This window comes from Cygnus atratus, chromosome 11 (genome assembly GCF_013377495.2).
Source record: "Cygnus atratus isolate AKBS03 ecotype Queensland, Australia chromosome 11, CAtr_DNAZoo_HiC_assembly, whole genome shotgun sequence".
NCBI classification, from domain to species: Eukaryota; Metazoa; Chordata; class Aves; order Anseriformes; family Anatidae; genus Cygnus; species Cygnus atratus.
Window position 1 is genome coordinate 20,758,782 of NC_066372.1, and position 26,012 is coordinate 20,784,793.

Sequence of the window (26,012 nt, forward strand, 5' to 3'; positions counted from 1 at the left end):
CAAATAAAACTCAAGACTTTGGGAGAGTCCTGTTTTTATCCATTTTATCCGGAGTATCGTGTGTTTGCTCGCTTGTGGAGGTGTGTGTGTAAACAAGTCTCTTCTGTGCGGCTTGTATTCGTTCCACACGCAGCACTGATGCAGCAGGCAGCTCGTGGCGCTGGGTTTTTTCCGCTGAAAATCTGAGGCTGGGCCTCCGGGGAGCTGGTGAAGGGCAGGCAGGAGAGGCTGGAGCTCGGCAGGGTTTCTGCAGGAGCATCTCTGCTAGCGATCCTCACGGGAGGCGGAGGTTTTAACCGAGCGTGGTGTGGGGCATCGGGTTCGTACGATGGGTTTTGTGTAGGGACAGCTCTGGGTGGCAGAATCGGGGTGTATTCTGCTGGTACTGCGTGGAGGGCCTGGCTCAAGCATCGTCTCCGACTGCCCTCTTAGGGATCAGGTAATTGGAGCAGTTTGTGGATGCTGGGTAGGCTGCTCTTCGAGCATCAAGTAGCTCTAACCGAAATCTAGTCGTAGCACATACACTTAATTTGAAAAGATTGATGCGGCGTTAAAGGGATTGCGTTATACGTAACGTCGTCTGGAGATTTAGTGGTCTCCAGGGTAGGGGGAAAAATCTATTAGGGCATTTTAAATGTATTTTAAAATAAGCATGATGCTTCAGTAAACAATTAAATGGGAATGCATGGAAGGCCATGATAAGGACTTCTCTGCCATTCCCCTCTGCTCAGTTTTGACTGGTCACGGATCCCAGTGTAAATGGGAGTAATTCGTTCCTTGAGATGGACTTTCCTTGAGCCTAAATAATAGTGACGCCTACAAATATCATCCGCCAGAAGTAAAGCAGTGATGGGGAATGGAGGAGGAGGAGTGTGCAGGGCTGCAAACGCTGTTTTTTGAGAATGCGCTGTTAAAATACTCATTTTCTCCCTCTCTCGTAGGTGTACCATTATCCACCCAGTGGGGACCTCAAGGCTATTTCTATCCCATCCAGATTGCACAGTATGGGTTAAGTCACTACAGCAAGAACCTGACGGAGAAGCCACCTCACATCGAAGTGTACGAAACAGCTGAAGACAAGGACAAGGCCGGCAGGTCCTGCGGAGTGGACAGTACCGAAAGGCTGTTCTCTTTCCACAGTGCCTGACAAAGCCAAGTTCACAAGCGTTAAGCAGTTTGTTGCTCCAGGTGGGTTATCGTAAATATATAGCAGCTCAGCCACGTTTGTTAATTTGCTCAGATGGTACTAAGGGAGCTTTAACTTTCCACGATTAATGTGGTTTTGTACATCCTAAGTGACTTTCCACCCTTAATACCTCTCCTGAAAACGCCATTGAGTTCCTATCCCTCTGGAGTTTTTCTTTTCTTCTGTTGTCTCTCCAGCACTGCTTTTTGCAATACCGTTATTTTAATGAAAAAATGCGTGGATGTACACATGGAGGGCAATGCAGCTTGACAGAGAAGCTGCGCTCGCATTTCCTGAGCCTTTTAGCTTCTGTTCCAAAATAGAAGCAAAAACATTTAACCAGTTGCGAAGGCTGGGAAATGGTGCTGACGCGTGGTAAGCCTCTGCTGAGAGATGACAGATAAAGGCTATTTTCAGCCTTGAGCAAATGTAGCACGTGTGACTGGCCGGTTGGACCCTGTGTCTCTCTTCTTTGGGATGCAATTATTTTAGCAAAATTGGAGCGCCGTGCAGCCCTCAGTTCTGGTTAACCCAGGTTAACACACGTACAGTGTCAGTATTTTCAGAGGGCAGGGGATGGGCTTTTCGTGCTTTCTGCCCTGAGCTGCTGGTTCAGGAAGGATCTGTCTCTCTAATTAGATCAGCTTTTATATTGGAGCGATCATGCATAGGCAACAAATATTTTTCTAAGGGTTTTTACACCACTCTTTAGGGGAGGAGAGCAACCCCTACGGCTAGACGGGCACCAAAAGCTCCTCCAGTGACTCCGGGCCAACACAGACGTGATGTTGGTGGGACTTTGCTCGCCGCCGTGAGGCCCCACTCCCCTGTGGCAGCTGCTGTGACTCGAGGTGCTGCTCAAAGCCGCCCCTACCACGTCCCGGCTGATCCTGGAGGTCTGGGGCTGCACACGGGCTCTCGTCGCCCATAGGGGCACGAGGTGCATTTTGTTGCTGCCTCTTGACTTCTAAAATATTCTGTTTTGTACTTAGCAGAGGTTTATTTTGAGAAATTCATTATTTCATGCAAGAGTTTCCTTTGTGCTAGGACAGGCTCATTAATAAGGACGTAATGTATTTTTCTTCAATCAATACCCATTAGAATTAATGAGTCCATTACTTAAAAAGACAATGAAGTAATTTTCAGTTGGCACCTTAGGCCTGGGTCTCTAGGGAAAAAATGTCGAACACTCTTGTGTCTTTGTAGTAGATAAATACAGGGAGAGGAAAGGCTAAAAGATCTGTTATGTATTCTCTCCTCATCCTTTATTGATGGCAGAGTAATCTGCGGGGCTTGAAGGCCACAGTATGCATCCACTCATCTTAGATGGCCTTAAGTAATGGATTTATGGGCGCTTAAGGCTGTACAGAGAACAGGCAGCCTTTGGTTTTCCTCTGCTTCTGAAAACTTTTCCTCTATTATAATTCACTTTGTTATCACACAAGCATTTATTTACAAGGAACCGTAAAGCTTGGTTGGCAGGAATTGTGTGATTTTTTTAATTAGATTCTTCATCGGAGCAAAATGTTGTGTAGCAAAGCGCTCTGCTTTTTTTTTCCAAAAGCAGATGCTGATCTCCAAAACTCGAAGGAGGGAAGCTTTTACTTTCAAAGATTTGAAAACATGACATTCAGTCAAAATAATAGGTACACTACAATAGCAGCCTACAATGCAAGATGTGGAAACGGTCGTGATGCAAAATGCAATAGATTAGTTGGGGAGATAGGGAAAAGCCTCTGTTATTCAGGGAAGGCTGACCATAACCCACTTTCTGCGCACAGAAATATTTATGGGATATTTCACACATCAAGAAGTAGCAAAAAAGAAAACAATTGCCTCACACAGGAGAGTTTTATTCCGTGAAAAGCCGTTAATTCAAAATGACTGTCTTCAAGTGTTTATCATCCCTCTGTGCCTTCAAAGCTATAGGATTTGCGCACAGCCTTACAAACTAATTAGCCCTTTGATCTTCTAGTGGAGGTTTTTTGGGGAGGAGTTGATTTTACATTTTAAAATCTAGCCTGAGCGAGAACACCGGGTTTCATTATGTGGTATTGCCTAGGAGCTTTATTTAATACATATATATATATTTTAATTAAACTGAGTTTTGCCAATGGAGAGGTTAATAAATAATTTTAACGTGTTAGTCTTTCTATATTATTTTCTTTTTCTTTCCGTTAAAATAATCAGAGCGCTGGTTTTTGGAACACCTTGGGAAAGAAAAAATCACAGATGTAAATGTTAGTCCCAGCAGGATCCTAAATACTTGCTTCTCAGCACTCCCAGCTTGTTTGCTGAAAGCAGAGCTTGATTCAGAAATGCGGCTCTACGAGTGACGCCCCGGTTTTGTTTTTCTTTCTGCCAAGTTAAACTTCCAGTTTGGAACAAAAGGGTGGTTGTTGGCTTATATTTTGAGCTACTGAAGAAGAGGCAGCGAGACACCAGCTTCAGGTGTCCGGCACGCTCAAAGGGGGGAATTTATTCTCCCCTTGTCTTTCTCTTGTCACCCTAATGCCTGGTTGGGGTTTATGTTCTTGCAACGTGGCTGCTGAGCCTCATCCTGTCCCTGTGCGCTGCAGAAGCCCAGCTCCTGTGTCCTCCGGGGACCAACTGAAGGCAGCAGTAAGATCCCGCCGTTCCTTAGCTTTCCTTTACCCCAAATTCTGCCAGTCCCTGCTGCACCCCTCCGTCGTTCACTTTTCAGATGTGTCGGATGAAGCAATTTGTGGAGCCCCTGGCGCTCCTGCTGCTCGGTGCGGTGCGGCAGCGCGTTAGCGTGGGATGCTCCCTGCTGCTGCTGGAGTCAGCCGTCGCGCACGGGTTTCCTTTTATGCTTAATTAAATAATATATGTACGGAAAGAAGAGACCGCTTGAATTATTGATCAGCTACCCTAAAAGCATTTGGATTTTGTCTGGTAGCTGGTTACCTCTGGAAGCTGCACTTGCTATCTTAAATAGTTTTGAAAAAATGAGGGCTTTACCACTGACAATTTTTTATTTGTTTGTTTTGCAGAAAATACCGAGGGGGTATCTCTGCAGCTTGGGAACAGCAGAGATTTTATTATCTCTTTCGATCTCAAATTCATAACGAACGGGAGCATTTCCGTGGTTCTGGAGACAACAGAGAAGAACCAGCTCTTCACCGTGCACTACGTCTCCAACACGCAGCTCATCGCTTTCAAGGACCGGGACATTTACTACGGCATCGGGCCCCGGACCAGCTGGAGCACCGTCACCAGAGACCTGGTGACCGACCTGCGGAAGGGAGTGGGCCTCTCCAACACGAAGGCCGTGAAGCAGACCAAAATCATGCCTAAGAAGGTGGTCAGGCTGGTAGCAAAGGGAAGGGGCTTCCTCGACAACGTCACCATATCGGCCACGGCTCACATGGCAGCTTTTTTCGCTGCGAGCAGCTGGCTGGTGAGGAACCAGGACGAGCGGGGCGGCTGGCCCATCATGGTGACGCGGAAGCTGGGGGAAGGCTTTAAGTCCTTGGACCCGGGCTGGTACTCGGCCATGGCCCAGGGCCAGGCCATCTCCACGCTGGTCCGGGCCTACCTGCTGACGAAGGACCACACGTTCCTCAGCTCGGCCCTGCGGGCCACGGCGCCTTACAAGCTGCCGTCGGAGCAGCACGGGGTGAAAGCCGTGTTCATGAACAGGCACGACTGGTACGAGGAGTACCCCACCTCGCCCAGCTCCTTCGTGCTCAACGGGTTCATGTACTCGCTGATCGGGCTCTATGACTTGAAGGAAACAGCCGGGGAGAAGCTGGGGAAGGAGGCGCGGGTGCTCTACGAGCGGGGCATGGAGTCCCTGAAGGCCATGCTGCCCCTCTACGACACCGGCTCAGGGACCATCTACGACCTCCGGCATTTCATGCTCGGCACCGCTCCCAACTTTGGCCCGCTGGGACTATCACACCACCCACATCAACCAGCTCCAGCTGCTCAGCACCATCGACGAGGCCCCGATTTTCAAAGAGTTCGTCAAGCGGTGGAAGAGCTACCTACGGGGCGGCAGGGCAAAGCACAACTAGAGCTGACGACCAAAACCCCCGTGCCTGCTGTCGGCGGGAAGGGTTGGCTCCTCGGAGCTCGGCGGAGGTACATTTCAAAAGGTTGCATACTAAATTTTTACAGACCGTTTCAAAGAAGTGATCCTTAGAACTGATCTCCTGAAATAATTGCATTCCAGTGTGAAAATATTTGGGTCTGATGGGTAGGATTCGGGAACTTCAGCTCGCTCACCTGTCCTTAGTGCTCCACCGTGAAGTTAGCCGCACGAAGCAAAACCCGTTTGTGCTCCTGAGCTGGGGGACGTCTTTGTTTTTCCGTTTTGCAGGAAAATATTTACAGAAGCCATACAGGTCTCTAAAGTCCAGCACTTGCCTGAAAAGTTAGTATGTGGCCTCTTTAAAAATGGAGTTCTATGTGTATATGTTGGAACAGCGTAACGGATCATGTGGTGTAATGCAGTAAATGTGTATTTACTTGTAGCCTGGGTAGTGGACAGCGTAGCTTTTTCAAGGTGTTTCTTTTTATATGGATTCTTTTCTTGGGGTGAGAAATACACAGGTTTTTTTAATTCTCTATATGGAGATCCTTTATCTGTATGGTTTCTTTAAAGATGTGTGGACAGAAAACCCACAGACAGCGTTCAGGCTTCAGAGTCACATCACGTTAAGCACAATTCGGTGGGGCACGTGGGCTGCGGAAAGCCTGCAACCATGGCACCCCCTTTTTTATGAAGCCAAATTTACAAGGTTTGCTGGTGTCACGTCCTCCCTGGTAGCTGGAATCTCGTGTCGTGGAGCCCAGTGTTTTGTACTGTATTTTTTAATTCCATCCGAGAGGTTTCTGCAAACATTGGCAACTACATTTGCTGGGAGACCTGTAGTAAATTCCTGAACGTGACGTGGAGCTCACTTTGAGTAGCGCACAGGAAATTTGATTTGAGATAGCTAACGTTGTCCTATGGTGATTTTCATTTTTAACCTGCTTAAGTATATCCAGCACTTTAAAAATGTAAATTACCCCATAGGGCTTTCCAGCTCCGTCTGTGCTTTAACATCAAGTTTCGCCTCTGCTGGCCGTCTCGCTCGTAACGTCAGGGGTCGTTACGTCCCCAGCCCTGGTTTACTCGGTGTGCTTTGTTGTCGTGGCTCTGCCGAGCGAGCAAGGGGACCTGTGCAATAACCAAACGCGTCAGAACCCAAACGCTTCTACTTTACTGTTGTAATGCAGGAGAAACCAGGCGGTTTCTTCCTCGTATTTATAAATCCTTTACACCCACCACGGGTCTGCCTTCTCAGCATGGAGGTTCCTGGTTGATCCAGAAGAGGAAAACCAACTGATTGCATCATTAGATCGGTATTGTTTAGTTTGGTAGCGTAGCAAATATCAGGTCATCAGCTCTGTTAAGGCATGCTGGTGTTTGCTTTCCGAGTCCCGGGCTCGAAAGCTCCCGACATGCACCAGCGTGGTAAGGACATGTACTAGCTTTGGGGTTTTTCCACTGATCCTATTACATGTTGTATGTGTAGGCGGGGGTTGAGCTTAAGATGTTTGTATGGAGAACAAAGCTGATTCAAATCACAAAAACGCTGGGCACAAGGACAATGTGCATCTTGATTTTTGGTTTGTTTTCTTTCTTTTATAATGCTTTTTTCTATTTCTTGCAGATATTTGAAGCAACTTTATAATTACTTGATCTCTGCAAACGCATGCTATATGATCATATCAATTAATGTGAAAAGTGGATGTCACAGGAGAAATTTCAATACCAAAGTTAGCAGAGGTGAATTTTTTTATATGTATTTTTTCTTTTACTTACATGTGTGCACACACACAGAAAACAACCCAGAAAAATGTGCTTCCTTTCCAAATGACTGGTCCTCACTACAGACAGAAACATCTTTCTCCTGCGTGTTTCCTCCATCTTTTGCCCATTTTGGATTTGGGGAAAATAGAGAGACTATTTGGGTACTGCTCAAGAGGCAGTACCGGTGCCTTACTGAGGCCACAATTTCCTCTTTTTTTTTTTTGTTCTGTTTTTCTTTCCCCTTTTTAATGCCAGTTTAAAAGTGCAGTGATGCTTCATTGGAATCAGCCCAGCAGGTAGATGAGCTCAGAAGCGGTAGCTGGCAATGCCAGCGCAGTCGGTCGTGTCAGACCACCTTATCCTTAATATCTCCACTGCATTTCTGTTGGCCTTTGCACATGTACAAATGGAACCACCCACCATCAGAGGTTGTAGAAGTGAAGAGAATTAGCGTGTGGGCTTCTCCTTTTTGTTTGCTTGGTTGGTTTTTTTTTGAATAGAGTTATGCAGTGGGAGAGGATTTTTGGACATCGGTGCCCATAATGTCATTGAATTCACTTAAATTTTTATTCCTGTGCTTTTTCAGTCTTCAAGCTGACAAAGGTCTTAGAGACTAAGATCTGTTTTACCTTTCCATGAGGCTTACTGTACATAGACTTCATTGGAAACATAGTACGCATGGGTATATGCAAACCAGTGACACAAGCACAACTGTACAAGTGTGGCAGTGCTGTTTTTCTCAGCCATTGTGCAAGACATTCACTGAAAGCTGCTATTTTCATTCACCTTGTAATTGTACTTTATTTTTTCTACATTTTTACATGTGGGATATACACCATGTGTTAAATATGCAATAAATTGTTTACAGGATGCTCTTGTAAAGGGTAGTCCTTTGTAAAGCTGTACAGACTTTGCAGTTTAAGCACAATGTGCACATGTTAGTTTTATATACGGCAAGACAAGACTTTTTGCAGAAGGAAAGGTTCTACTATGTTTATATACAAAGTAAACGGATCAACGTTTGTGCTTAATGTAAAGCTGCTTTATAAGATTGTAAAATAAATTTTTTATCTTAAGACAAACACGGAGTGTTTTCGTTATTTCGGTGTATACCTTCCCCCGACGTATGGCCACAGGTGAGTGCTGGTTAGCAATCGTCTTGGTGTCTTTTGAGATTTCTCCTTTTAGGGAATTCTGGAAGGTTTTTGATCCAAAATAGGATGAAAAATGTTTTTACTTCAGCAGTTAAGAGTTTCTGATTTGGGATAAGGGCCAGAGGTGTATATTCTCTGTCTGCTCAAGTAAAGTGCGCACAGTGTGTTGCTGACGTGAGTTACTTCTGCTAAATGCATCTCATTTGGAGTTCATGTCATTTTTGGGAAGTGAGTTTTAAATAACTGGTCATCGAAGAAATACCCTAACAGAGCTGAGATTTAGTAATGATCTGTGCAAGAGGAGCACCAGTCTCCTCCTGTTTTCAGCTAAAAGCGTGCAAGTCCTACTTTCTATCAAAATTCCCCCCCCGAAGGGGAGTTGAGGTCACCTGAGCCCATCTCCACCACTCCGTGCCGGACGCGCTGCATCCTCCCTCGATGTGTAAGTGCTGTTAAAAGTGCTGTTAAATTGCTGTTCCACCGGAGCTCGCTGGGCTGTGGCCAGTTGGCGCTGCCGTAGCCGCGGGCACGACCTGCCCGCGGGCCGTCACGTCTGACTTTGTCGTGGATAACTTTGCGTGGCTGAAATACGCAGAGCACATCTTCCCCGGCCGGGCAGAGCTTCCGAGGCTCTCTCCCAGCGGCGTGGGCGAAAATATTGATTTTCATTACTTAGCAGTTTAAAAACGTATGAATTGAAAATAGAAGAGGATTTAAATATGTTGTCTTGGTGATGAATTTGAATGTTTGCTGCTCAGTTTGTGGTGAAAGGAGATACATTTACCATCTGCCGGGAGTGATTGATAACTCCCCTGTATGCATTGCACTTGCTGAATGTTAAATAGCTGCTTCTATACTTTACTAATCTCTTCCCAAAATGGAAGGAGCTATTTAAGTGTCGAGCACTCAGCAGTTTAGTGTATTCAACAGGGCTGAGTCTTGCTACGGTGAAGTGCAAATGTTGAAAGACGTCCTGGCACTCGCTGCCTTCAGGGCGGTGAATATTTTAATAGCTCATCTCGTTGAATTTGTATCTCTGAGCGACTTGCTGAATAGCTCTCGGCTGGTTTAAGTGAAGAGGAACAGCTCTTCCTCGAACAGCGTGCGGCACCTGGCGCAGGGCAATAACGGGCTAAAGAGCACAGGGGTAGCCCTCTGCTCCTTCTCTTGTGTGTTTCACATCACAGAGGGAGGAGGAGCACATGCAGGCACTTATCTTGTCCAGAAGTGGTGGAACCCTGCCGTGCCCTGGCCTCCAGCGCAGGATCCGTCCCGCGAGCAGCACGTGCCTGGCAGGCACCCGTGCAGGAACCCGTGTTACGGTCCCGGGGGTGCGGCCCCAAGCGTGTGAGCTCTCACCCTTGCAGTGCTGCCAGCACGTCGTGTTCTTGGTGGTGGTGAAGGTGGGCTGCGTGTCCCCAAAGCAAGGCTTTTTTTAGTAGTGTTTTGCAGTAGGAAAGTGCCTCGCGTGCAGCCACCCGCCTGCGCCACCCCGTGCCGCCATCCCCACCTCCCCAAAGCCAGGCAGCGAGGCCAGCTTCGAAATGCACAGAGCACATCTCCCCCCCCACCGCCCCCGCCAGCCTCCTGGCCCTCTGTCAGCACAAACCCTGCTCTAAAGATGCTTGCAGACATCTGATCGCCTTCCTGAGCTGAAGCGATGCCGTGGCCTCGAGGCGCTCCCCTCTAAATGGATCCATCGCGGTTTAGTGGCGTGCTGCCACCCTGGCGGGGAGATGCGAGGCAGCCCTAATGCACGGAGCTTCCCCGGGCTGCCCCAGCCAGGGCTTCACCCTGCGAGGCCCCAGCCCCGGGGTTGGGCTTTTTAAGCACCTGGGGATTCGGAGCTGATTCCTAACGCTGTTGTGTCCTCAGCAGTCCTCCAGAGGAAGGCTGGGCATCTTTTGGGACCAAGAAACCAGAGAACCTGGAGGGGATGGCACTTCTCCGGGACAGGGCGGTGAGGAGTGTGCATTTTGCTGGAGGGGACGTAGCTGTGCCACAGGGGTAAGGCAGCCCAGGGGCGAGCTCGGGGGCTGCAGCTGCCCAAGCTGGGAGTGCTCCGTGAGCCCCTTCTGTGCTGTCCCGCAGGGCTGCTCAGCTCCCCTCCCGGCCGGGGTCGCCTCCGCATCGCTGGGGCTCAGGGAACTCCGGCACCGAGCAGGCACGCGTGGCCCCTTGTGTGCAGGAAGCATCGAAACAGATTTGCTGCTGCAAAGCCCATTACCGGGGAAAAAAAAAAAAAAAAAAAACACCGAATCCAAATGGCATTGCCTGGGTGGGGAATACTACCCCATTAATTTGATCATAAAGAGCCCTTCTGACTGAAATCCCTTCGGTATCCCAAGCGCTGGCAGGGCTTGGCGGGCTCTGACGGACGCTCCGCCCTGCCGCTGTGTCTTTTTGTTTTCCCCGGGCCTTGTTTGAACAATCAAATGTCAGCAGAAGCAGCTGGTGGTAAACTGCCATTTCCCTCTGTCCGGGGACCGCAGGGCTGGCTGCCGTGTGCTTAATCGAGGGATGAGCTGCTTAGGGCGCATTAAACATTGATGTGGTGCCCTAGCACGCGGCTCGGCAGAACCAGCTCTGCCCTTTTTCGGTGCCACGGGCACGCAGCAGCTACAGGAAAGCAAGGATGAGGAGGGTGTAAGGAGGCCTTTTCCATCGCAGCCTTGCATCCTTTGGCTCCGCAGGGTTTTTGCTCTGGGTTTCCGCAAGGGTTTGGCTCCCCCTCAGCACCCGCTCCCCGTGGGCAGCGCTTGTTCCCGGCCGGGCGCCAGCCCCCCTCCTCCTCCTCCCACAGCGCGGTGGCAGCGCCCGCGCTGGCACCGTCCTCCCTCTGCCATGCCCTGCGAGCAGAACCTGTCAGCGCATCCATTTTGTAATTAAAAATATTAATTAAGACAGGCCGGAGCCAGAAATCCATCGCAGGCGCTGCGTGGTGCCAGCAGCCGGGTCCAGCTGCGTGCCGGGTCGAGGGATGTGCCGCGGGGGGATTGGGGCTTTCCATATGGGCCCCCTGCAGCCCCACGGGGCCACCAGCTCCCACCGATGCCCCCTATTTCTTATTTAAGTAGCAGGCAGGCACGGGCCGGGCTCCGGGGCACAGGGACCCCCACGAGCCCCTTCCACCCTCGCTCCTCCTGCTGGTGGCCCCGGACGGGTTTGGGATGGTTTCCCACCAAATCCTCCGCTTTTGCTCCTGCTGTCCTCGCCTTTTCCTTGTCCCTGGCTTTTCCCACCCGACACGGAGTGGGGTGAGGCAGGATCCTGCTCGGCTGCTGCTTCGAGCCTCCTGCCTGCGATGGCTCTTGGGAACAGGGGCCGCAGCCCCCCTGCTTGGCAGGATCCGGCCCCGCGGGGCTGCGGCCCCAGCGCTGTGGACGCGGAGCTTGAGGCAGGCCACGAGTAAGGTGGAGAAGAATTAAACGTGCATAATTAAACATGCGGGCTCGGGGCTAAATTAAATATTAACCAGCTCTCCCTTTGCACCTCCGTGAGCGGCTCCGCTGTGGTGCCGCAGTGATTGGGAGCAGGCGAGGGATGCTCGGCTCTCCCCTGAGACCATTTTCTCTTGCTCGGAGGTTTTGGGGAGCTGCAAGCGCTGGGGAGAAAATTTCCCACACTTGGTCTTCGCCCCATCAACTGAAATTTTGGGAAAGCCCATGCCCAGACCCTCCAATTAATTTAAAGAAAATAATAGAAAAAAAAATATATATATGTGCTCAGAGCACGTTGCCATCACCAGCATCTGCGTCAGACCCGGATGGAGGGGGCGGTGGGACGGGGTCCCTGTGCGGGCCGGATTCTGCTCACCCTGACCGCTGTGATCCAGCAGGGAGCTGGGCTCAGCCGCGGTGTCCCCGGCTGGGGCTGCGTGGGGGCGTTTGGCAGCTCAGCGCCCTGACGTGGCCACGTCCCGAGCTGCTGGGAGCTCGGACACGGGTCCGAACGTGACCCCGGCCGCGTCCCCGCAGCTCCCAGCTGAGTCACGTTTGAGCAGCGGATGTCTGGCCGCAGCTCAGCAAACACGAGCCGTGTCCCGCGGTACCACGGGCTGCTAAAAGTCACCTCTGTGCTGCTGCTGCCTGCCTCTAAGCCACAGCTGGGAAGTGACCGAAACCAGAGCACGGCCCTGGTGAGCTCGGACACGTCCATGTGCCTGCTGTGACCGCTGCCCCGCGCTGTCCCCAGGCTGTGCAGGGGCTGCGCGGGGGTGCTGTGGGGTGCACATCCGCACAGGGTGCTGTCCGTGCACATCTGGGGGGTGATCTGCAGGGATGTGCGTGCCCGGTGCTCCCCAGGACGCACGGCGCTCCAGGGCTGGAGGGGAAGTGGCAGCAGAGCCGGCGCTGTCCCTGTCCCCGAGCCCCTGGATGTCTCCGCCGGCACCGCTCAGACCCCAGCTCCCAGCAGCCGCCTGCTGGCCCCAGCTGGGTCCCCAAAACCCGCCTGGTGCTTTCCCAGGGGTGCCCCTCGCCTGCAGCGCACCCCGAGATCAGCATCGCTCCCTGTGCCCAACCGCGTGGGGCTCTCGTGGGGCTCCAGCACCGACCGACCCGGGCAGCAGGGCCTGGCCAACACTCAAATACCGATTTTTCATTTTTCATCCTCTCTGGCATTTAGCAGCGCTCAGTAAAAGCGCAGCTCCCGGGGAGCTGGGCTCTGACAGCAGCTTTGAACTTCGCTTCTGGCTGGCGTGGAGCTGGATGCTGCTGCGGTGAATCCCGGCCAGCTCTGGAGCAACGCCTCGGGGCTGAGCTCAGTGGCTCCAGCTCCCCCGAGCGGGGCTGCTCGGGCATTTGCACCAACACAGGGACAGATGTGCCACTTGCATGTTCCCCCCATGAGATTTTGGGGTACACGGATCTTGGCAGAAGGCACCGGGTGCTCTGGCAGTGCCCCATCCCCATCCCATCCCCATCCCCATCCCCATCCCATCCCCATCCCATCCCCATCCCCATCCCCATCCCCATCCCATCTCCATCCCCATCCCCATCCCATCCCCATCCCCATCCCATCCCCATCCCCATCCCCATCCCCATCCCATCCCCATCCCCATCCCCATCCCCATCCCCATCCCCATCCCCAACCCCATCCCCATCCCCATCCCATCCCCATCCCATCCCCATCCCATCTCCATCCCCATCCCCATCCCATCCCCATCCCCATCCCATCCCCATCCCCATCCCCATCCCCATCCCATCCCCATCCCCATCCCCATCCCCATCCCCATCCCCAACCCCATCCCCATCCCCATCCCATCCCCATCCCCATCCCCATCCCATCCCCATCCCATCCCCAACCCCATCCCATCCCCATCCCATCCCATCCCATCCCCATCCCCATCCCATCCCCATCCCCAACCCCATCCCCATCCCCATCCCCAACCCCATCCCCATCCCCATCCCATCCCCATCCCATCCCCATCCCCAACCCCATCCCCATCCCCATCCCATCCCCATCCCCAACCCCATCCCCATCCCCATCCCATCCCCATCCCATCCCCATCCCCATCCCATCCCCATCCCCATCCCATCCCCATCCCATCCCCATCCCATCCCCAACCCCATCCCATCCCCATCCCCATCCCCATCCCCATCCCATCCCCATTCCCTGCTTTGTGGCCTGACTGCATGATGTGTATCCTGTAACTTTCCCCCTGCAAACGCCTTGTCCTGCTGGTCTGACCCCAGGAACACGGGAAAGCAGAAGCTGATTTGTGCTTGCGGATGTTTTTGCAGATCCCCAGGCCGCCCTGCTAGCACAGTTGTGTTCCAGCTCCGTTCCTATCTAAAAAAAATTACAGCCGGGTTCTGCCCGAAACTCGTAAAACACCTTTTACAGCTGGGAAGTTTCCACTGGTTTCCAACTGGCCGCACCAGTTGCCGGAAGGCTTCGCTGTGTTGCCGCAGCCCTGCTGAGCAGGGCAGGGCGAAACCCACCGGATTTGGGGCCACGAGGCTGGGCTGCAGGGCGGGCACGGGGCTGGGGCCGACGTCCTGAGCGGGGCTGGGAAGCAGGGAGCCTGCGGGGCCGGTGCCATCGCCGTGCGGGTGCGCGCTGCCCGGCGCGGGGTCAAAGTTCCCGACTGAAACCTCCCCTGGCACCGCCGTTAAGGCAGAGCTGCGAGGTGGAAGGGCTGGCAGCGAGCAGCTCCTCGCTGCCAGCGCTAATAAGCAGAGCGCCGGACTGAACGGCTGGATAGGTTCGTGTCGGCGATCGTTTAAAAAAAAAAAAAACAGGAGTCGTTTTCAAGTTTTTTCCTGGGTTTATCACGGCGCAGCAGCGGACTTCATCCTTTCCGGCTCATTTGACCGGCTCCGGCTTAGCCCCGGGCAGGCAGGGGGTGAGTAGAAGAAATCTTCACCTCGGTCCTTGTGGGGCAGCACGGTGCCACCCAGGAGAAGCTGGGTTTGGGCACCCGGGGAGTACGGGGGCACTGCGAGATGGAGGCATTCCCCCCCCCCCCCCCCCGAGATGTCCCAAATCCTGCGTGCCCCATGGGCTGCCCCTGAAGGCGGCGTGGGCGCAGGGTCCCAGCGGGCTGGGGACGCCTCGGAGAAACATCCAGGAAATTGTTTGGAGGAGAAAAGAGGCAGAAGCACAGGAAATGGTTTAAAACGCACGCTAAATGCCAAAAGCGGGAGGCGGACGGGGGGCGGCTGCGCGCCGCTGCGCTGGGCCCCTTGGGGACGGTGGCCCCAGGCGGTGCGGGGCAGTGACGGTGTCCCCGGTGTCCCCCGGGGGCTCCGCAGCTGGAGGCAGACGTGCCTGCGCCCAGCCCGGCCACGGCCGCATCCTCCCCATGCTCCCAAAGCAGATCCAAATGTTGTGCTGCTTCGCCAGAAAGGGTGGAAAAACACCTCACGGGCTTCGCCATCCCCGCTCCAGCCTCCCCTCGGCGCTGCGCTGTGATGAAACCTTCCCTGCGCTGTTTGGGGACGGCGTTACTCTGTTCATCTGGGTGAAGGGGTGTTCCTAAACCCAGAGCTGCCTAAGTCCAGCTCCCCAGCGCCGGTTTCTGCTGGCACAGACTCACCTCCACGGGAGGAATTCCTTGCCCAGGTTTGGGAAGGGCTGGTGTGAAACGACCCGATTTAAGCCACCATTAGCCCTTCTCCCCGGGCTCTCGGACTGATGCGTTCCGCCTGGATGCGGTTCTGCTGGCTGCTTCCAGGAATGGCCGCGCATCGCTCGGCAGCAATTCACAGCCCTTAACCCACCCTCCACTCACCGTGAAACATCGCTCACGGCTGCCCAGGATGCAGAAAAAAAAAAAAAAAAAAAAAAAGAAAAGAGGCTTTATGGAGGGGAAGGGGAAACGCGCCGGGTTTCGCATGCGGCTGCGGGAGCGGCCCCATGCAGCGCGGGGACGGAGCCGTCAGGGCAGCGACGCTGCGCGGCGTGGGCCGAGGATCCTCTCCTTGGTAGCACCTCCCTCCCCATCCCCGTGACGGTTTTAACTTTTACAGTCTCCCTGGAGACAGTTAAGCAACTTTCTGGTGTTTTCCGGTGCTAAAGGGCCCTGGGAGCCGAAGATGCATGGAGAAGCCTGTGAGTTAATATTTTTTCCTGCCCTTATTCTGCTTCCTCACAGCCTCACTGAAGCCGATCCAGAGCGCGATCCGACAGAGTTTGGCCGCAGCAATTTCCGGTTTTGTTTTGTTGTTTCTTTCTTTCTTTTTTTTTTTTCCTTTTTTTTTTTTTTTTTTTTTTCCTGTTCCACCAAGACACGAGCCAGAATTAATCCGCTCCTAATCGCGGCGTGCAGCCGGCCGGGCTGACCTCCGCACGTCCTTCCCTGCGCCCAGCGGGGACCGTCCCCGGGTGGGACCCTCCCGTCCCCGTCCCCGTCCCCGTCCCCGTCCCCGTCCCCGTCCCCGTCCCCGTCCTGCCGGTGCCTGCTGCGAGCCCGGCTCTTGGCAGAGCTCCCCAGCCCTTCCTGCCTCGCCTCCCTCGCCGCGAGCCTGCCCGGCCCCGGCCCAGCCATGCGGGCTGTGTTTGTACACAGATGAGTAACAGCTCCGGCGCTCGCACAGCGCCCAGCCCGCTGCCGGCAGCAGCGCCGTAAGTACGGGCACGCTCGCTCCTCTTTCCTTGCCTCCAGCAGCTTTTGGCAGCTCCTTGCTGCCGGCTGTGCTCCTGTGCTCAGGCTCTGGGGGGGGTTTCCAGCCGGGGGAAGACGGGATTTGTGTGATGCGGGGTGCGCGGGGCGGCCGGGAGCTTTTCACGCGTGCCGTGGGCAGCTGGAGGTGGGAAGGAGCGGCGAGCGGTGGTGCCGCCGGGGAGGCGCCTTGTCGCTGCCGCTCGTGGCCGCAGTTCGTACAAGTTGCATCCCGAAGCCTTTTACGAGCTGGACGAGGAGGGATGGGAGCGCCAGGGCTGCAAGGAGCTCACGCACGTGCCCGAGTCTCAGCTGTTTGGGAAAGCCTTGAGCTTGTGCGCGTACTTGAACTTGCTCGCTTGTCTCCGTGCCGGAGCAGCTGACGGCCTGCCAGCAGCGGCACGTCCCGCGATGCTCACCCCGGGGAGCAGCACCCCAAGGAGCCCGGGCGCTTGTTTTGCAGCTCAACCGGTCCCTCTCCCGTGCGGCCATAAGAAAGCCGTAAAAGTTAATAATTAACAGCTAAAATATTTTTCCCTCCACTGAAATACACGGCTGCATCCTGCCGGGCTCACGCGTGTGCAGAGCGGATGCGGTGACAGGGACGGGTACAGGGCTCGTGCGTGGCTGTGGGGACGAGGAGGAAGAGCAGGAGGAAGACAAGCAGGAGGAGGAGGAGGAGGAGGAGGAGGAGGGTGTGTTTGCAGCGAGCTGGGTGAGCCTCCAGGGTTCGTAACCCGCTGCTTGGAAAGCCGCCACTCGCAGAGGTCGCGGCTCGACGCGCGGCCGTCCCGCCAGCCGCTGCCATGCCCCTGCCCGCGGCTGCAGGGGCGATGCTGCCCACATCGAAAAAAGCCAGCCGAGGCAGCAGGAAGAAATGGGACTGCAGGGTGTGCCCGGGCTGCTCACGCAGCCTGGATTTTGGGTGACTCATTTTGCTCTTAAAAACACAGGCTCGTGGTTGGGGCTGGCACGGGAGCTGCGGGCGGAGGGCGAGGGCCCCCGCGGGGACAGCAGGGAGCAGCCCGGCTGCCAGGGGCCAAGTCCCCGTCCTGGGGACCCGCGTTCCTCCATCACTTCCTCGGTTTGCCGAGGTCACTGTCGCCCCGCAGGCCTGTCTGCAGCACCCCGTGCTGCTCCCAGCTTGGAGAACTTGTGAACGTGGTGGGTGCTGCCCCGTGCGCTGAGAGGAAGGCTCTCAGGCACCTTGCGCTCATCTCCCGACCTCTGGTGTGCCGCCACGCCTGCACTGGGCTTCTCCTTCCACCTGGGGCGCAGACGCTTTGGGCACCCCTCTCCCTGTCCCTGCCCCTGTCCCTGTCCCCCGGTTTGCACCCTGCGACCCCGCTGGTCCGCAGAGCGGCGGCGTGCCTGGGCGCCGACCTCGCCGCATAGCTCGCACGGCTCCCGCGCCTTCGCCCAGATAAGAGAAAGTATTTTTGTTCCGTCCCATTGTCGCCCTCATTTGTGTTTATATCAGACGTGCCTCGGGGACAGGAACAGGCAGAGCTCTGTGCCAGACCGGCCTTTACTGGTGGGGAATGCAAACAAGCAGCGAGGGCCCTGCTTCTCCGAGCCCCTGGCGGCCCGGGGGGGTCCCTGGGGGCTGCGCGGGGCGAGGAGCCACTGGGGGCACTGGGGGACGGGTGGGCTGCTTTGGGGCACTGCTGGTACTGCAGCAGCCGAGGAGAAGGTCTTAAAGATTGAAGTCTAATCTTTAACTAAAGGCATTTCCAACTTTATTCTGTGTCAGGTTTATTGCTCTCTTGCCTCGTTAATTTTTTCCCTTCTGTTAACCACCTCCCAGCCGCTGCCCTCCCCGGGCACCACCCCCCCCCCCACGCCACGGTGTTCCCCATGCCCGTGGGATGCACAGAGGCAGGGCACGGGCAGGTGAAGCTGATGGGCAGTGCCAGGGGTGGGGAAGGGCAGTGCCAGGGGTGGAGAAGGGCAGCAAGGGGCTTGGGCCAGGACCCCGCAGTGGCTCTGTGCCGAAGCTGCCACCAGCTCCGTTTGGTGAAGCTGAAGTTACGTGGAGGGAGCGGAGGCACGGGCACAAGTGGGGCAAACAGCAGGGGTGTTGCTTGCGGCCTCGGTGCTGCTCTTTGCCCAAAATGGACCTTTTTTCACCTTGGTTTTACAGCCCAGGGGTGGAGGCGGAGAGGGGAGCGGCGGCGCTGCCAGGGCCATCAGTGGGTAAGTGCTGGAGACGTCGTGGCTGCTCCGTGCCCCTGCGGTGTTCGGTGGCGAGCAGGTGGGGGCACCAGTCTGGGCGTCCCCCCACATCCCCCCACATCCCCGGGGTGATCTGTCCCTGCCCTCTTCCCCCCTGCTCCTCCCAGGTACGGGTGGCAACGGGGGGGTCCCCACACAAAGCCCCAGGCTGGCTGCCAGGCCACCCCTGCAGGGATGGATGCCATCTCCCAGCCCCAGTATCCACACCATGGGACCCCCCCCCAAAGAAGTGTTTGGCACCGTCGGGTTTGGGACCGCGTCCCTGTGAACACTTGTCTCCCCCAGGCCACCTGTCCGGAGCACAGGGACATCACCTTGGCCGTCACGGGGCAGCCACGTCCCCATCCTTTTACCTCCCCAGTGCCACTTGGTGCCTGGCCAGGCAGCGATGTGTCCAGGCAGGGTGTGAGGCACCGCCGGGGCTCGTCCCCAAGGACGCTGAGCCGACGTCGTCCCTCGGAGCCGCCGTCCCGACCGCGCGATGCTGAGCCTCAAGCTACCCCGGCTGCTCAGCATCAACCAAGTGCCTAAGGTCAGAGCGGAGCTCCTCGTCCCTAAGCCCGAGGCAGGGTGGGATTTGGGGAGGTGACAAGTGGCAGCAGCGTGCCAGGGTGGCCGTCGGTCCCGGATCCTGAACCCTGGCACCTTGACGGCCCGTCCGGCTCTTTGGGGAGGATTCGCCACCGCTCCTTGCCTTGCAGGGCTACCAGGAGCAGGGCATCCTCTGCGGGTACCGCCCCCCGCGGAGCTCGGCGGCCGACTGCCTCCTCAGCGTCTTCCAAATGACCAACGAAACGCTCAACATCTGGACGCATTTCGTGCCCGCCTGGTACGTGCCGCCGGGGGAGGTCGGGCGGGGATGCGCCGGGCGCGATGCTCACCACCTCCGCCCGCAGGTACTTCGTGTGGACCCTGGTGGGGCGGCTGCGGGGGCCGGGGGGCCCGGAGGACCCCCACGCCTGGCCCCTCCTCGCCTACCTGCTGACCTGCTGCATCTACCCCCTGGCCTCCAGCTGCGCCCACACCTTCAGCCCCATGTCCACCCGCGCCAGGCACATCTGCTACTTCTTCGATTACGCGGCGCTCAGCATGTACAGCTTGGGTAAGGGCGGGTGGCATCACCGTGGGGCAGCAAGCCCGTGAGGATTTCGGCGGGGTGCGGGTGGTTTTGGAGAGCACATCCGGCCCGAAAGCCAAAGAAATGGGGTTTGGGGTTTGGCGCCAGGTGGAGCCGGGGCTGGCGATGGGATGGAGATGGTGCAGCGCCGCTCGCCCCCGTGCCCGGGCTTTTGCTGTGCCGGCGAGGGAGGGCGCTCGGTGGGACGTGGCGGCTCCAGCTGCGATGGCACGGCGCCTTCCTGCGCTCAGTGAGACGTTTCAGATATGGATCCGTGTGACACAAAATGCTGCGGTGATCACAGAGCACGGGGGGGGGGGGGGGCGTGAAGCACGCGTGCCACCGCCGCAAATAACGATTTGGGGCTGGGTTTAATCCCCGGCTGTCCTCGGGGCAGAGCCCTGGTGGTGTGGCCCTCTGCGGTGCTCCAGGTAAATAGAATAAGGGAAAAAAGAAACACGTCAAAGACAAACGATGGCAGGGAAGCCGGTAACCTGTGGGAGCGGGGGGAGCAGCAGCAGCAGCACCCTCCCGGTACGTTTTCCCTTTCCAGGTTCTGCGCTGGCGTATTCAGCGTACGTTTTCCCAGACGAGTGGGTCAGCAGCACCTTCCACCACTGTTACGTCCCCATCGCCGTGTTCAACACCGTGGTGAGCACCAGCCTGTCCTGCTATTCCAGGTACGGTGCCTTCTGCTTTATCTGCCGCGATCGCTACAGCGTAATCGTTAATTAGCGCTATTAATGAAGCTTTTGAACTGCTGGCTCTATTGTAACAACTTGAGCCTTGCGCTCAGGAAGGGGAAGAAGAGGATTTTTGCTCCGTGTGGCTGGCACTGGGGCAGGTTGGCAAACAGAAATGAAAACAACTGGAGCAGCTTTAATTTTGGGAAGTGCCAAAGGTGTTTTCGTGGTGTGGCAGGAGGAGGCACAGCTCCAGCCCTGCTTGGGCTGCAGCTTCTCTGCCATCACCTGCGAGCGGGGCGGCTCTGAGCCACGAGCACGTGCCGCATTTTGAGGATGAGCTCCGTGTGTGCACGGATGTGTCTGTGTGCCACCGACCTGCAGAGGAGGAACCTCAACCTCCCGCAGCCAGCTGCGTTATTTTTGAAGCAGGGGCAGCGTTACGTGTGTGGTATTTTGCTCCTGAGCCGGCTTGGACAATTTGTTTTGAATAACTCTTAAAAAATATTTAAAGTACTCAGAGGGCTTCCAGCTGTACTTGCTGTGCGAGGTCTCTGGCTGCAGTTTGGTTCCAGTTCATTCATGGTCGGTACCCCCTTGAAGGCTTGGGTGTGCAAAGCACTCGTACCTCCTGGTGTTCCCTGTGGGTCCTGCGATTTTGGCTGCTGTTGTGCTGGGAACAGAAGGATTTGCTCGCCCTTTGGGCTGCGGGTTACCTGGGTAGCCCCGCGGGACAGAGGGTTTGGAGCTGTGGCGGTAGTACCGAGCAGTACTGCAAAACCAAGGGTCGCTCCTGGGTCACTTTGTGGATCGTGCCAGCTGAGGCTGGGTATTTCGTCCTCATTTCTTTCTCCTTCTTTTCCTCTCTTTCCCCCCCTCTTATTTTTGTGCGTCTCTTAATGGTCTCATTAGAGGGGCTTAGCAAAGGAAGCTCGCTGACCATGTGCTAACCCTCGTACTTACCACCAGGAAATATCAGCAACCTGAGATCAGCTCCAGATTAACCAGGATTTATTTTAATTCTTCATCCTCAAATGTAATTGTCAGCATCCTTCAGCTACAAAACTTTAAGTACAGTTCTGTCGAAACCACACAACTATTGATACATGACAGAACTGCAGATCCTAGGGACTCGGGAATTTTTGTTAGAGAAGGAGAAAAGCCGTCAAATGTCAGCTCAAAAAAAATCAGCAAAAGGCAACAGTGGCAGCGCTGGGGCCACCCCGAGGCGGGGTGTCAGCAGGGAACAGACCCGAAATCGAGCCCCTAACCTCTGCCCTAAGAACACGGAGTCACCAAGCAGGGAAACCCACGCAGACGGAGTGAAATAAGGGTGCCTGCCCTTTGCATGACGCTACCTCCCCTCGCAGCGCTGAAACAGAGCGCGCCCGCCCGCGTTCCCCGCCCTGCGGGATGAGCAGCCCCACAAAAGGTTCCTTTCATGCCTGTGGGCTTGGCATTTCCCCGCCGACTTGTGCAGGAAAGCAGAAAAACCTGCATGGGCTTTTCATGGGGAGAACAGAGCCCGCCTGAGCCGCGCCGTGCCGGCTGAATGGGGCAGTGTCCCCCCGCCGCCTGGCCCTGCGCCCGGGGGCTCCGCTGGCGCCCGCGGCCCCCTCGGACCCGGACCTGGCCGAAGGAGAGGGCATGGAAGCGGGCGAGCAGAGAGCAGTGCCAGGCAGGGAAACCACAGCAGGAAAACACGGCGGGGGGAGTGCAGAAATGGGTGAAAATAGAGCAGGAGGCGTCTTGACATCGGCAGGACGCCTCCCTCCGAGGGCTGAGCGAGCCACCAGCCGTGGCAGAAGGCCAAGAGGGAGAGGATTGAGATGAAAGCCCGTGTGCAGTTGGCAGCTGTTGAGCATTTATTGTCTTTGATGAGCTTTCAACACATTTTTGGGGTCATACCAATAGATCCGGTGGCTCTGGCAGGCGGGCAGGGGCTGGGCTCGAGCTGCCCATGGGTCGTGGTCAGGAGCATCCCGGTGCCTGCCCTGTGCCTCTCCGTGGGCTTTTTGCCTCCAGATTGCATCCGAGTTGTGCTCCTCGGGTGGCGAGAGCAGGCTGGGGACTCGGCACCTGGCTTGCGACCCTGCTGCTCTTCCTCCAGTTTTAATAATGTTGTTTTTTTTTGTGGGGGATCTAAGTCTTCAATTATTTCATGATTTCAGCTATTCCAACATTTCAACAGCATTAATTTCCTGTGGAACACAATGCAGAATATTATTCCCCACCCAGACATATGCTTTCCTCCTCATATGCACTATGAATATGACCAACAGGCTTCTTGCTCCATTATAACCATGATTTCATAAAAAAGTAACTTGTTAAATTAATTTACTTTCTGGTTTCAGTAACTTTCTCCGTGCATTCTCTGAAATGACGCTTGCAAAGTCTTGTCAGGATGTAAAAAAGAAGCATGCAGAGACATTTCATGCATCTCAGACACACGCTGCAACACAGCTTCATGAGCAAACATCCACGAATGCAGCCGGAATGCTGCAGTACCTGCGACGCCTTCCAAAGCAAAGAGGGAATTTCTGCACCCTGAAAGCTTGGATTAAAAACCGAGAGTAAAAACTCAGTTAGAAAGTGCAGGGGCAGCAGCTGTTTAACAACAAGCCCTGTTCTCAGCGGCTGGTGGGCAACAGTGAGCGAGCAGTGGTAAAAGAAGCAAAACCAGGCACGAAAAGATGGTGCAAAAACGATTGTTTTCCAAGCTGCTTCCTGGTACATCCTAAACCATACCTACAGGTGGAGGCAGGCAGGCAGAGCGGTCGTTTCCCTCCGGTTTGTGATTTTTTAATAACAGGCAAGGGCACCGTGCGCCCCGCCGCAAACCAGGTGCGATTCGGTAATGGGAATAGGGGCAAACAGCGCCTGCAGTAGCCGGCTCTGCCCTGCTGTGTGGTGCGAAATGCCTGCTCTGCTCTCCCGCAGGTTCCTGGAGGTGGAGCGGCCGCGGCTCAGCAAGGCGTCCCGCACCCTGGCCTTCGTGTACCCCTACCTCTTCGACAGCATTCCCCTCTTCTACAGGGTACGTAGAACGCTCCTGCGGGCGGCGTTTGCGGCACCCGCACCTTTGCTTGCTGCAGGGTTGGAAAGATCAGCTGCTCCGTCTCGCTCTGAGAATACTCGGGAAAATACGTCCGCCTTTATTTATTTAAAAAAAAAAAAAAGGGAAAACAAAGTCCTGCAGGAAAAGAGATTTGGTTATTTTTTCCTGCACCGGTCAAAGGGCGGCATTCTTTGAAGGCTGCGAGTCGCCGGGTCACCGGCGCGGGGTGGGCATTTTGCTGGGGGGGGGGGACGGGAGGTGTGGGGCGGGGGCAGCCGATGGGATGTTTGGGAACGTGGTGCTCTCCCTTCTTCCCCCGCCGCTGCCCTCCTGCTCAGTTCTACCTGTGCGCCGTGCGGAGCTGCGCCGAGCCCGCGGTCGCGCTGCACTACAAGCACACCGCCTTCGCCTTCCTCACCTGCTTCATCTTCGCCACTCACCTGCCGGAGAGGCTCGCGCCAGGACACTTCGACTACATCGGTGAGTGCCGGCAGGCCGAGCTGGCGCTGCTTGCTCATTAAGCGGAATAAATATTTAAGAATGTGACGCCAGGAGGCGAGGGCTCCCACGCAGGAGGCCTGCTGAGCCCGTGGTTGTGTTTGAGTGAAACCTGGGGAGTTTCTCCAGTGCTTCTGGCTTCCTTGCAGGGCACAGCCACCAGGTTTTCCACGTGTGCGGGATCCTGGGCACGCACTTCCAGATGGAAGCCATCATGATGGACATGAGCGAGCGCCACGAGCGGCTGCTGGCCACCTCGCTGCTGCCCTCCGCCCTGCAGACCCTGGTGCCCATGGGCACCTGCATGGCCATCGGCCTGGCCGTCATCGGGCTCAGCTCCGCGTCCCTCTGCTTCATGCCCGAGCCTGGGCACAAAGACAAGCCACACGGGCACTAGGCTTCGGGTCTAGGTGGCACCCGTGCTGCTCTGCAAGCCAGAGCCTAAACAGCACGTGGATGGGATGAGTTTATCTGCATACGCTCTAGGAGAAAATGTTTATTTACGGTTTCTCGAGAGCGGAACATATTGCACTGGTTTTTGTACATATAGCTTTAAAGCTGGGAACAGATTATGCAATGCTTTTAATCAAGTTGGTCTTTCACCACCAGAAATATTTAAAATAATCTTAACGTTTCCTGCAAAAGGGAGATAAGTGCTAATACTTTCCAAAGCAATAGGCATTCATCGGTTCTGCCTTATGGAGGACGTGGGGAAGCAAGGGCAGGGGGGAGCACTGGGGGTACGAATGTCCCTGCTGGTGGCTTGGTCCTGAAGCAGGCCCCGATGGCAGGGAAGGGAACGCGCTGTGCGCCACGTCCCGAGCTCTGAGCCCAGGGCCCTCACCTTGCAGGTCCTGTCATCTGGGGGGCCAAAACTCAGATATCAGAGTCCTTGCACTAAACCCAAGTGCCTACCCGATATGGGACTGAGGGAGACCAGGGCGTGCCTACACTTTAAATTTTACTGAAATAGCTATTTTTGATAATTATCCGGAAAGTGTTACTCCAAGGGATCTCTCCATGTGGATGCTCCTCCAGAATAGCCCTTTTTGCCCAATTGCAGTGCATAGATGAGTCCTGGGGAGTGAATTTCTGTGCAAGAACTCAGCTCTCACCCTACGGCTGGGGGCACCTCTGCCCCTCCTTGCCTTCTGGTCCCTCTTGCACAGAAAAGTGTTTGTGGCTCCCCTAGGGCTGGTGGCTCCAGCGACGGAGCCGTGCCCGTGCCTGGCTGGGCTCCACGGCGCAAGCAGCCCGCCAAAGGGGATCGCTTCTCCTCCAAGAGAGGTCCTGAGGGCTTTGGGGACGCTTCCGATGAGGCTGTCACGTTGGTTTTACCCGATACCTTACAGGAGGTGCATGTGATGCAGATGACTGCTATGGAATGTTATCAAGCTCCTTGATAATCATACGGGTGTATAACTTGTTTCGCGTATAATTACCTCTCTCAAGGTATACTAGATGCACTTTTGAGTGACAACACAATGGCTCGTTAAAGATATTATGGGACAACTAAGTCTTTTGAAAGCAAACTTTCTTTTGAAAACTGACCAAGATTTATATTAATATTTATAAGCACTGGAACATAATTGTTTATTCAACAGTTTTATTTCATTAAAAGAGGAAACTAATATAACTATGGCACTGATGTATTCTAACCTGATTTGGATAGTTCCGTTTCTGTCTGTGAAAATAATCACTTCAGAGATAATTGCTAATAATTGCAAAGCTTATTTACCTTGTGTATATGTGTAACTGGAAAGGAATCTGGCTCTATCTGCAAGACATGATTTAAGCTCTGTAAACTTTACATTAATTACTCTAATTTTTTTCTTAGTTGTTTGTTTAACTTCTGAATTTGGGAAGTTCTCTGGTGCTCTTGAGGTGAACTTACTTGCAGGAAAACTACACTGAAAATATAGCACTACATTCTATACTGCCACAATCCCTCCGGATCCTGCAGCCCTTTGCACAGACCCTCTGCCCAGTGCACACCTTACACAACAAGTGAGTGAATGTGGTTTGATCTTGGAGCAGCATAGCCAAGCCAGATTTCTTATTCAGTTGGAGACAGGCCTTCAAAAAGCTGTTCAATGTACTTCATTTTATTCACATAAAGAAATAAAAGCTTTGTGTCAAGCTGCAAACAA

General features: G+C 54.8%; 2 protein-coding genes across 9 annotated transcripts in view; both read left to right on the forward strand.

Moving 5' to 3' along the window:
• Nucleotides 1-8,375, forward strand: part of GLCE (glucuronic acid epimerase) — a 47,981-nt gene extending 39,606 nt beyond the window's left edge. Inside the window, 4 exon segments of the mRNA XM_050713010.1 lie at nt 942-1,099; nt 1,101-1,188; nt 4,201-5,087; nt 5,089-8,375. Coding sequence (XP_050568967.1) covers nt 942-1,099; nt 1,101-1,188; nt 4,201-5,087; nt 5,089-5,226 — 1,271 coding nt within the window. The 3' untranslated portion in view covers nt 5,227-8,375.
• Nucleotides 8,376-14,164: 5,789 nt separating this feature from the next.
• PAQR5 (progestin and adipoQ receptor family member 5) lies at nt 14,165-26,012 on the forward strand. Of its 8 annotated transcripts, none has more exons than XM_035569433.1 (9): nt 15,657-15,721; nt 18,415-18,467; nt 18,868-19,038; nt 19,208-19,335; nt 19,403-19,608; nt 20,177-20,303; nt 23,247-23,343; nt 23,703-23,844; nt 24,012-26,012. In XM_035569433.1, exons 3-9 carry the CDS (start codon nt 18,988-18,990, stop codon nt 24,257-24,259), a joined length of 999 nt encoding a protein of 332 aa, XP_035425326.1. In that variant the 5' UTR covers nt 15,657-15,721; nt 18,415-18,467; nt 18,868-18,987; the 3' UTR covers nt 24,260-26,012. The 8 variants fall into 8 exon arrangements, with proteins under 8 accessions (XP_050568958.1, XP_035425326.1, XP_035425323.1 ...); XM_035569430.2 differs by having other exon boundaries at nt 15,677-15,721; nt 18,792-19,038; XM_035569429.1 differs by having other exon boundaries at nt 15,698-16,234; nt 18,792-19,038.

Excerpts from the sequence above, each read along its gene's own strand:
- PAQR5 (XM_050712999.1), top strand. The coding sequence starts at position 18,988 with ATGCTGAGCCTCAAGCTACCCCGGCTGCTCAGCATCAACCAAGTGCCT. Across the intron at positions 19,039-19,207 it reads GCATCAACCAAGTGCCTAAG|GGCTACCAGGAGCAGGGCAT; the intron begins GTCAGAGCGGAG and ends CTTGCCTTGCAG. Across the intron at positions 23,845-24,011 it reads AGGACACTTCGACTACATCG|GGCACAGCCACCAGGTTTTC; the intron begins GTGAGTGCCGGC and ends GCTTCCTTGCAG.